We start from the raw sequence: 12,241 nt of genomic DNA, 5'->3' as shown, positions 1-12,241 counted from the left end.
AAAGAAAGAAAGGAAAGAAGGAAGGAAAGAAGGAAGGAAGGAAGGAAGGAAGAAAGAAAGGAAAGAAAAAAGGAAGGAAGGAAAGAAAAAGGCTAATTATGACATATTTTTGTGGAGAATTGAAGTAGTTATCTTAGTAGTATGGGAAAGAAAAATTCACCCTTACCTGCTTTTGTCTGAATTACCTGAATAATTGCCTTGTCTCTCCATTGTGTCCAGTCTACCACCATCAATATCAAAGGCACGCACACACACACACACACACACACACACACACACACACACACACACACACTTATAATAGGCAACTGTGGACATGACCTTGTATTGTGAGCTTTCACCCAAAGCCTCCCCAGAACTCAAATGGAAAATGGTATTCATGAGAATAGATCATTGCAAGGGGGAAAAAAATACAATTTCCAAATGATATAACTATTTACTGATGAATAACATCACTCCAGACATATCTGGGGAAACTTAGCTGAAAACAAATGTCCATAGATATATCACAGATATTATTATCACCACGGATTCAGAGCTGGAAGGGACCTTCGAGGCCCTCTAATCTACCCACTCATTTTACAGAGGAGGCAGAAAAACCTGAGAGAAGTTGAATCACTAACAAGACTACACAGCTAGTAAATGAGAGAGCCGGAATTCCCACTCAGGCTCTGTAACTCTTTGTCTGGGGCTCTTTCTTTGTCCAAAGGGCAAGAAATGCTCTATCCTACAATGAAATTCTGGACAAATTAATTTAATTTACTACCTCTCGGTTTTTTGGATATGAACAAGATTGCCAGCTACCTAAATGTCAATACTTGTTCGTCATTGCTTATCTTTCTGTCTTATTTGCACGGTTTCTTCAGAACTCCAATTTTTAATTTTAAGAATGTTCTATCATTTCTTTCATGTGTTCTTTTTGCCTTTTTTTGCTTCTTTCTCCTTTTTTTTCTGTTTCTAATCATCATTCATCCAAAAGTTTGCTAAAGAATGGGTAAGTGTATTGAACATTTTCTTTTAAAAAAAACTCACATTGTTATCTTCTTAGCTAAGAAAATATGGAACAATTCAGATGAATATACGAATAGTGTAACGAATGCAAAAGAGTTGGCATATGACTTTTTTTTTAAATCGAAGTCACACTCCCTTCTCTTCTCCAATCTACACTTGGCATTTATAACAGATTTTTATTTGTGCTGGGGTGCTTTGGGGTTTTGCCTGTTTGTCTAACATCCCTTTTTTAAATTAACAGTAGTGAAAATGAGTGAGAGAAGAAAAAATATCATCAATTTCTGTTAGATGTTTTGTTTTACTATCCATCTCAATATATATATGTATATGTATACATACATACATATATATATATATATACTTGCAGAAACATAGACCCTGAGTTGTTCACCCAAAGACTTAGACAAGGTCCCAAGATCATAGTATCTTAGATAGTTCTAGAGGAGGAAGTGACCTTAGAAATCACAGATTTAGAACTAAAATGGATTTTAGAGGTAACTTAGTCTAATCTCCTCTTTTTAAAGATGGGGAAATAAGAGATCCAGAGAGGTAAAGCCACTTCCCCAATGCCACAGAGATTTAAGTGGACTGAAGGGACAGGTTTGGAATGTGGATCCAAGAACCCCAAATTCTTTCTGCTGTATCACAAAAACCTTGAGGAATTTGGTCACCTCAGAACTGGGGTCCTCCAGGTTTTGTAACTTCATCCCAGGTATCAGCTGTTGTATCCATTTTCGAAATGGGTTCATAGGACCCCTTTCCATCTTCACGACTAAAGTCTTTCCACTGTACCTTGGAGCTTCCAGTCCCTAGGCTACCCTTCACAGTGCTAGACCGCTAAGTCATTTGCACATCATTTGTAAATGTATGTGTGTCTCCCAGGAATCAAAGTCAGGCAGAGGCTTGGATGAGAATGAGTTAGTCGGATAATTTAAAAGGGCGTTAGAACTTCCTCTATCAAAAGCTCTGGAGTCAAGGAGTCAGCAAAGCTGCCTGGTAAAGCCCAGTGTGTAGATGCTTTCTGAGCTAGCCTTTACTTTTAAATCACATTTTGTAAAGAGGATTGATTACTAACGTGCCATCACTTACGAAGCAAGCTAATATTTGTCTCTTTGTATTTTTTCTTTAGCATCAATACCACTCAAAAATAGATGAACTAATTGAAGAAACTGTTAAAGAAATGATAACACTCTTAGTGGCAAAGGTAACCTTCTGCGCCAGGTGAAATGTGGCATCGCAAATATCCTCCTTTTTTTATTTTTCATTCCTGCATTTCCATTAAAATGTCACACGTTAAAAAAAGTTGAGCCGGCTAGTTGAGTAGCTCAGGAAACAAGATGCCCGTGCGTCACCAAGTCCCTCGGCTCAGAGCGATTTTCCTAATGATTAAAAGAAACTGTGTGAAGACAAATGGTTGAACTGGCATATGTTAACCTAATAGGAACGCATCCCCAAACGCCGCACGGGTGACATGAAAATTGTTTTTCCAAGCTGACAAAGTTCAGTTTTAGAGCAGCAAAACTTCCACGTTAATAAGGAAGGCTGCCATCATGAAAAGCCCCCTTTCCCTTCTAGTTTCACATGCAGAGAGAGGCATAATAAAGCATAAAAGTCAGATAAAGCTATTTCAGTCCCCCTCATGAATTATAGAATTTGAGCTAAGTGATACTGAGAAAGAGAGACAGGGAAAGCATTTATATTTGCCAGTGGGAATCTTCGGCTTCCTGAAATTACTGATAAAAATGCAAATAAAAATAGATTGGATTAAACATAGCACTAATGTGGAACATTAAAGCTGTTTTGCACTGTTTTATTAAAAAAAAGGATATTGAATATTATCGTATGCTCTGCATGTTTCAATAATATTGTGTCATTTTGCATTTCAGTAGCATTTCATATTTGCAATCACATAATCAATGAAGAGAAAGCCGAATAAGTCAAATATTTGGATGTAGAGACAACAGAATCTCTTCCCCAGATGGCTGGAATTAGATAATAGAACTTTCAAAAAAAAAATACCCATGAGGTTCATTCCCTGCTTAAATATATACCTTTTCAGACCAGGGTTCTGCTGTCAGGATAGCTTGAGCAGAACTGTGGGCAATTGGGGTCTGGTGAACACTTATGTTTCTTTTTCATTTGTTGTCATTGCAGTTTGTCACAATCCTGGAAGGCGTGCTGACCAAATTATCCAGATATGACGAAGGAACTTTGTTCTCTTCTTTCCTTTCATTTACTGTGAGTAGTGATTGCTTTTCTCTTCCATTTTCTCAGTTTCTTCTCTTTCTCCTCCTCCTCCTCCTCCTTCTTCTTCTCCTCCTTCACACATATTTTATAATATGAGATAATTTAATACTCTGGTCAACTTCCAATTAGCCGCATGGATGGTGAGAAAGAGTAGCATAGTTAATCCAAGATAAAAAGAAGCCCAAAGAGCATTTAAGTTTATGTAATATATATATATATGTACATATATATATATATATGAAGGGAGAGAGAAAGAAATTCTATTTTGAATAGGATGGAAGAACTAATGAAGCATTTAAATTTATATGTATGTATTGCAAAAACTTAAATGTTCTCTGTTTCTTTTATATCCACATAGATACATGCGTATATTTACACATTTGTATGCATATACATATGTAAATACAGTAACGTGTTACAATAATAATAGCTGACATTAATACTTTTTTTATTCAGTGTATAGTACTTTTTCTTAACTCATTTGTTCCTGAAAACAACCCCATGATGTAGGTGCTATTGTTTTCCTTAACTCCTATACAGAAGCAAGGGGGAAGAGGGATGAATGATACCTGGATTCAAATCCTCCATCAAATATACAGATTCAAAACCTGCTTCAGACTCCCACTACGTGATCCCCATCATTTAACCACTACCCCGTAGAAATCATAGACTTGTCTCTAGATGAGAAAACCAAGACAGGTGAAAAACAAACCCACTAGCCCAGCGTCACACTGCTAGCGAGTATCAAATGCAGGTTTTCACACCAAAGCTTCCCCGATTTTAAGTTTAGCCCTGCCTACGGATGTGTGTGAGTGTCAGGGTGGGAAATGTACTTTCCTATTGATAATTCCATTTTTTCTTAAATTATGAGTTTGTATTCCTCTGAGCATACATGAACAGAGAGCCAGGCAATTTGAGTTTTAAGTTTTATTCTGTTTAGCTTACTGGGTGACCTGGAACAAGTGATTTCACTTTGTTGTAATTTGGTTTTTCTTGCACGCAGGATTAATTCAGATCACCACTACAATTCCTTTTAACTCTAATATTCTCTGCTTCTTTTATTCTAACTAGCTGGACAAATGTGGACAAATCCTAGTTGTCAATTTAGCATGATAGAAAGAGCATTGGATTTGAAATCAAAAGCCCTGGGCTTGAATCTCAGCTCTGCTATTTACTGCCCATATGACGGTGGTCAAGTCAGATCCCTTCTCTGGGTCTCAGTTATCTTACCTGTGAAGTCAAAGAGTTGGCCTAATGACCCTTTTGGGTCCCATGACATAGTAATTGTCAACACTTCATTTTGTTCAGCCAGATTCCCCCATGTAGGCTTCCCCAGAGAGGCGCCATGGTTAGATGGAAAGGGCAATAGATTTGAAGGCGGAAAGACCAGGGTTCAAATTTCATCTCAAACTGTTTCCGTCTGGAAAATGTGGAGGTTGGACTCAGTGAACTCTAAGGTCCCTTCTAGCTTTAAAATAATGATATTTGACAGTTTCAAGGAGCCGGAAGGGAGAAAAATCTAATCCACCACCCTGGTTTCAGGACCCACTGGTGGGAGAAATAAGGTAGGATTCTACTTTGCATAGGATGGAAGAACTAATGAAGCAATTAGTGAATATGCCCATAGAGGGCAAAGCATTTTCCATGGAAAATCCATGCCCTAAATGTGGCAATGATAGCCTCTTGTCATTTTGACTGGTTGATTATAGAAGTAACAGCCTGAGCCCCAGTGTCTATGTACTGCTTTTTCAAGTGGCAAAACATTTTATTTAAAAATGTATTTGAACAGGGAAAAGATGCTGTCCAGAATTCACCATAAGGAAGACCAGCTTAGTTAGACCCCATTCAAAGAGGTCTCATTCCCAAAATAGTCCAAAGGCATTCAAGAGCAGCCTCAGGACAGACATCTCTATCTTGGAAAATGTTTTGGTGGTTCTTGGATACAGTGAGAGTGTGGGACCTGAGCTTAGCTTCTACAGTTAAAAGGAAGCTAAGAAATGATCTAATCTAGCCTCTTTGTTTTTCAGATGGGGAAACTGAAACTCAGGGGGTGGGAATGACTTGCCCAAGGTCATAGGAGGAATAAATGGCAATGGACTCCTAAATTTAAATTCCACAACAAGCTGGGCAACTCCTTGGACTTCCACATACATAAATTAATATACTAATTTGGTTTTGTTTCAATATGCCAAATTCTTAACCACTTACTTTTAAGCTAAAAGTTCCTTCCTTGTCATTTATAGTTCCAAAGACATAGAAGATGCATAATAAATTGATCGATAGTCAGCAAGCATTATTAAAGCCTTCTTATGGGTCAGACTCTATACTAATCAACGGGGATCCAAAGAAAGACAGAAACATCTCCTGCCTTTGAGCAGCTTACATTCTAATGGAGTAGACCTCAAAAGAATAACTAGGTGTACATAATGTGTTTTCAGAGTAGATGGGAGATAATATGGAAGGAGGTGGCACTGACAGCTGGGGGAACTGGGAAAAGTCTCCTGCTGAAGGTAGGGCTTGAGCTGAGTCTTTAAAGGAGCCAGAGAATTGAAGCTACAGAAGTAAAGAAGGAAAGCATTCCAGGCATGGAGGACAGCCAGTGCAAAGGCACGAAGCTGGGAAATGGAATATGAAGATGGGCAAAGAACAGCAAAGCCAGAGTAGCTGAACTATACAGTTTGTGAAGGGAAGTCAAGTGTGAATACTAAAAAAGGAGAAAGGGGCCAGGTTGGGAGCAGTTTTCACTGCCAAACCAAAGGCTTAGAGATAATAGATCCTTATTGCCCTAGAGACAGTAGGGAGCCACTGGAGACTATTGAGTAAGAAGGTGACCTGGTCAGACTGATGCTTTAGGAAAATCCCTTTAGTGGCTGAAGGGAGAATGGATTAGAATGGGGAGAGGATGCCAGTTTGCTCTGCTCTGTCTGTCTGTCTGTCTGTCTGTCTAGGTCTCTGATATTATAGACATAGAATGGTGATTTGTAGGCTCAATGATTCCTCCTGCTCGGCCATATTTTCCTTCCCTCCATTAGCCTGAACAAAATTAGCATCTGAAGAGACCAGCCTTTACAGTTCCTTGTCATTTGCAATCCCCTTCCCTATTTGCATGTCAGTATTTCCCCAGCATAGCAGAAGGTCCCCCATTCCAAGGTCAATTCTGTCAGCATTTTTATATGTACCTTCTACGCCTCCAGTACCTTGGAGAATACAAAGTCTGAGGCCAATTCAACGAGTAAGCACCTAGGCTTAATGTGTTGAGCATCCTGCTACACTCCAAAGACAGAGACACAAATGAGAGCTGGGTCTCTGCCTTGAGGACCCTATAGTCAGCATCGTGAAAAGAAGGGCTTACTTACTTGTGTATGATGCTCTAGAGTGACAAAATGATTTGCGTGCATTTCTTCCTCACCACAATCTTTCCAAGGTAGGAAGTATAAATATTAGCTCCATTCTAAAGTTGGGGAAACTGAGGCTTAGAAATTTAAAGTGAGCTACTGTACAAAGGCACAGAGCTTGAACCAAGGTCTGCTGACTCCAGGTTTAACATTCTCTCCACCAGTCCTGCTCATCTCTTGGGAACACACATTTCCTTCCCCATCTCCCTTCTCTCACCGGTGCATGATTTACTCTGTGGTTCAATTCAAACTATTTTTTTGGGTTGGGGGTTGGAGATAGGGGGAGGAGAAATCTGTTAGGCCATAGAGAAAATGGGAATATTTTCCTTTCCTCTCCATCTGCATTGCCTCGTCTCTTGAAGAGAGGGCTTTGGAAGGGGGAGGGATATGTGCCATTGCTTCATGCCAGCATGTGAAAAGTCCCAATGCACCCCCTTCTCTCCTCTCGCAGAAGCCCTGTCATCAGCAGCCCGGGAACTGGTAGAGGCAGCCGCCACCTTTCAGATGCGCCTTTCGGAAGATCAGCTCAGTTGGGGGATGCTCTAATTAGCAATTCTCCTCCTGTTTCCTTTGCCTATGAGATGCACTTCTCTGGAGGCTGCTTGCTTGTGAGGGTCCTTTGCCTTGTGATTAGGCTTGCATTGTTCTTTCCCAAGAACAAGGATAGGCAATGGGTAGGTCTCTCTTGCTCCTCTGCTGTCCCAGGTTAAGGAAGAGCCTTTTCCCAATTCTTTTCATACAGGAAGAAAGGAATCAGTTTAAATCCTGCTTGAATTTCTGGGAACTCTCTATAAGGTCTGAGGTGCTTCTGTTTATTTGAAGTTGCTATTTAGCATCATCCTAGAAAGGACATACTCATACACCTAGGGATTGAGCTCAGGGACATTGGAAGGAATGCCCACAGCAGTCAAATCCCACATTCACAGATGTTTTGCAGTATCTGTTTAGGGATTCTGCTGAGTGAAATTTGCCAGAGAGCAAATGACATCAAAGGATTGACATCCTCCTCTGATCAGAAGGGTTATGGACTCTAGGAGGTACTCGTTGTGAGAGACAGCCAATATATCGATTTGTTTTAAGTAGTTGTTCTCCTTCATTCCAAGAAAAGGTCCCAATGAGTGGAGGGAGACTTCGACTCATAATAGAAAAAGGAAAACTGGGCTCTAGTCCCAATTCTGCTCAAATTGATCCTTTAAATGAAATGATATGCCTGACAAACATGTCCATACCTGGAAACTTAAGGAGGTTGGACTAAATGGACTCTTTTGATTTTTACAGTTACCTGAAATTCTTTTGGTCCTTCTGAGTCTTCACTGCTAAATTGTGAGGCAGTGTTCCTATGACTACCTTAGGGACAAGCCCATAAATGGGTTTTTGATCTACTTTTGTTTACCTGGGCCCTAAAACATGGAACAGGAGCTGACCATCACTCCAAAGATTCTCCTGGAGAAGGGTAAAGAAACAATGGAGTTAACCTTAGCTGCGACTTACCTTGTTTTCCGATTTTCCACTCTTTCCAAGGAAACTAGAAAGGATCAGGACTAGACCTGTAATTTCAATGATGTGTGAAAGTCTCACATGAAGAAATTCCCTCTACTGATACAGGTTGGAGCCATCTCTGCAATTTAAAGTCTTATGAGTTCTTTGGGATACTGAAAAGTTAAGTGACTTACCCAGGGTAATACAGCTAAGTGAAACAATCCACAAGCATTTATTATGTTTTTATGGTCTGCCAGTCACTCTGCTAAATACTGGGAACATTTAAGGAAAGGGAAAATCAGTTCTTAACCCCAACTGGCATCCACCATAATGGAGGAGACAACATGGAAATAAATAGACAAGATATTTAAAAAGCAGATAGTAAGTAATTTTAGAGGAGCTGAGGGGACTGGGAAAAGGACTCCTGCAAAAGGTAGGATTTGAGTGAGTCATCAAGGAAGTCAGAGACAATAAGAGTCAAAGATGAGAGGAGGCATCATCCATTCATGGGAGCAGCCAATGCAAGGTCACAGAGATAGGAGATGGAAACTCACTTTGTGGTTAGTCTGGAGTAGAGTGGGTGGCGAGAAATAAAATATAAGAAATCTAGAAAGATAAGAAGGGGCCAGTTTATGAAAAGAATTAAATGTCAAATGGAGGAGTTTATATTTGATCCAGGAAGCAACAGGGATCCACTGAAATTCATTGATGTGGAGGTAGTGGGTAAGTGGTGGGAGGACTGTCAGATCTTTAGAAAAATCAGGTTGGCAGCTAAATGGAGGGTGAATTGGAGTTTCTCTAAATAGAAAGACTTGAGGTAATTTACCAGAGACATTGAGAAGGTTTTAAAAAAAGAGTTTGAACAACATATTAAGATATGTGGAATGAGTGAATGTGAAAAGGCAAGGATGACACAAAAAAAAATTAACCCTGGGCAATTAGGAAAGGTTGTCAATAGTAAGAGGGAAGAAAGAATGGTTTGCTGAAAAAGATAATCCTGTTTTGAACATATTGACTTTGAAATTCCTGCAGGACATCTAGTTTGAGATGTCCAAAAGGCAAATATTGATATGGGACTGGAGATCAGGAGAGATGTTAGAGTTAGGTATGTAAATCTGGGAATCATCTTCATAGAGATGAAAATTGAACCAAATGAGGATGCTGAGACCATCCAGTAGAAGAAAAAAGGGAAGAGAACCCAATCAGAGCCTTAGAGGATACCCCAGTACTGACCATGACAGGTACAGAACCAGCAAGGGAAACTGAGACAGAATAACAAACCAACATATGTCAAAAGCAATACTTAAACCTAGATCTTCTCAGTACCAAGGCCATCTCTCTCTCTCTCTCTCTCTCTCTCTCTCTCTCNTAAGCACCTAGGCTTAATGTGTTGAGCATCCTGCTACACTCCAAAGACAGAGACACAAATGAGAGCTGGGTCTCTGCCTTGAGGACCCTATAGTCAGCATCGTGAAAAGAAGGGCTTACTTACTTGTGTATGATGCTCTAGAGTGACAAAATGATTTGCGTGCATTTCTTCCTCACCACAATCTTTCCAAGGTAGGAAGTATAAATATTAGCTCCATTCTAAAGTTGGGGAAACTGAGGCTTAGAAATTTAAAGTGAGCTACTGTACAAAGGCACAGAGCTTGAACCAAGGTCTGCTGACTCCAGGTTTAACATTCTCTCCACCAGTCCTGCTCATCTCTTGGGAACACACATTTCCTTCCCCATCTCCCTTCTCTCACCGGTGCATGATTTACTCTGTGGTTCAATTCAAACTATTTTTTTGGGTTGGGGGTTGGAGATAGGGGGAGGAGAAATCTGTTAGGCCATAGAGAAAATGGGAATATTTTCCTTTCCTCTCCATCTGCATTGCCTCGTCTCTTGAAGAGAGGGCTTTGGAAGGGGGAGGGATATGTGCCATTGCTTCATGCCAGCATGTGAAAAGTCCCAATGCACCCCCTTCTCTCCTCTCGCAGAAGCCCTGTCATCAGCAGCCCGGGAACTGGTAGAGGCAGCCGCCACCTTTCAGATGCGCCTTTCGGAAGATCAGCTCAGTTGGGGGATGCTCTAATTAGCAATTCTCCTCCTGTTTCCTTTGCCTATGAGATGCACTTCTCTGGAGGCTGCTTGCTTGTGAGGGTCCTTTGCCTTGTGATTAGGCTTGCATTGTTCTTTCCCAAGAACAAGGATAGGCAATGGGTAGGTCTCTCTTGCTCCTCTGCTGTCCCAGGTTAAGGAAGAGCCTTTTCCCAATTCTTTTCATACAGGAAGAAAGGAATCAGTTTAAATCCTGCTTGAATTTCTGGGAACTCTCTATAAGGTCTGAGGTGCTTCTGTTTATTTGAAGTTGCTATTTAGCATCATCCTAGAAAGGACATACTCATACACCTAGGGATTGAGCTCAGGGACATTGGAAGGAATGCCCACAGCAGTCAAATCCCACATTCACAGATGTTTTGCAGTATCTGTTTAGGGATTCTGCTGAGTGAAATTTGCCAGAGAGCAAATGACATCAAAGGATTGACATCCTCCTCTGATCAGAAGGGTTATGGACTCTAGGAGGTACTCGTTGTGAGAGACAGCCAATATATCGATTTGTTTTAAGTAGTTGTTCTCCTTCATTCCAAGAAAAGGTCCCAATGAGTGGAGGGAGACTTCGACTCATAATAGAAAAAGGAAAACTGGGCTCTAGTCCCAATTCTGCTCAAATTGATCCTTTAAATGAAATGATATGCCTGACAAACATGTCCATACCTGGAAACTTAAGGAGGTTGGACTAAATGGACTCTTTTGATTTTTACAGTTACCTGAAATTCTTTTGGTCCTTCTGAGTCTTCACTGCTAAATTGTGAGGCAGTGTTCCTATGACTACCTTAGGGACAAGCCCATAAATGGGTTTTTGATCTACTTTTGTTTACCTGGGCCCTAAAACATGGAACAGGAGCTGACCATCACTCCAAAGATTCTCCTGGAGAAGGGTAAAGAAACAATGGAGTTAACCTTAGCTGCGACTTACCTTGTTTTCCGATTTTCCACTCTTTCCAAGGAAACTAGAAAGGATCAGGACTAGACCTGTAATTTCAATGATGTGTGAAAGTCTCACATGAAGAAATTCCCTCTACTGATACAGGTTGGAGCCATCTCTGCAATTTAAAGTCTTATGAGTTCTTTGGGATACTGAAAAGTTAAGTGACTTACCCAGGGTAATACAGCTAAGTGAAACAATCCACAAGCATTTATTATGTTTTTATGGTCTGCCAGTCACTCTGCTAAATACTGGGAACATTTAAGGAAAGGGAAAATCAGTTCTTAACCCCAACTGGCATCCACCATAATGGAGGAGACAACATGGAAATAAATAGACAAGATATTTAAAAAGCAGATAGTAAGTAATTTTAGAGGAGCTGAGGGGACTGGGAAAAGGACTCCTGCAAAAGGTAGGATTTGAGTGAGTCATCAAGGAAGTCAGAGACAATAAGAGTCAAAGATGAGAGGAGGCATCATCCATTCATGGGAGCAGCCAATGCAAGGTCACAGAGATAGGAGATGGAAACTCACTTTGTGGTTAGTCTGGAGTAGAGTGGGTGGCGAGAAATAAAATATAAGAAATCTAGAAAGATAAGAAGGGGCCAGTTTATGAAAAGAATTAAATGTCAAATGGAGGAGTTTATATTTGATCCAGGAAGCAACAGGGATCCACTGAAATTCATTGATGTGGAGGTAGTGGGTAAGTGGTGGGAGGACTGTCAGATCTTTAGAAAAATCAGGTTGGCAGCTAAATGGAGGGTGAATTGGAGTTTCTCTAAATAGAAAGACTTGAGGTAATTTACCAGAGACATTGAGAAGGTTTTAAAAAAAGAGTTTGAACAACATATTAAGATATGTGGAATGAGTGAATGTGAAAAGGCAAGGATGACACAAAAAAAAATTAACCCTGGGCAATTAGGAAAGGTTGTCAATAGTAAGAGGGAAGAAAGAATGGTTTGCTGAAAAAGATAATCCTGTTTTGAACATATTGACTTTGAAATTCCTGCAGGACATCTAGTTTGAGATGTCCAAAAGGCAAATATTGATATGGGACTGGAGATCAGGAGAGATGTTAG

The 12,241-nt window shown here is 40.3% G+C and overlaps 1 protein-coding gene across 1 annotated transcript in view; it reads left to right on the top strand.

Moving 5' to 3' along the window:
• CADPS (calcium dependent secretion activator) overlaps nucleotides 1-12,241 on the top strand; it is a 477,787-nt gene that overhangs the window by 390,511 nt on the left and 75,035 nt on the right. Inside the window, exons 25-26 of the mRNA XM_044675693.1 lie at nucleotides 2,141-2,215; nucleotides 3,166-3,249. Coding sequence (XP_044531628.1) covers nucleotides 2,141-2,215; nucleotides 3,166-3,249 — 159 coding nt within the window. The remainder of the gene's footprint in view (nucleotides 1-2,140; nucleotides 2,216-3,165; nucleotides 3,250-12,241) is intronic.

This window comes from Gracilinanus agilis, chromosome 1 (assembly GCF_016433145.1).
Source record: "Gracilinanus agilis isolate LMUSP501 chromosome 1, AgileGrace, whole genome shotgun sequence".
In the NCBI taxonomy this organism is placed as follows: Eukaryota; Metazoa; Chordata; class Mammalia; order Didelphimorphia; family Didelphidae; genus Gracilinanus; species Gracilinanus agilis.
This window is presented reverse-complemented; position numbering and strand designations above follow the sequence as displayed.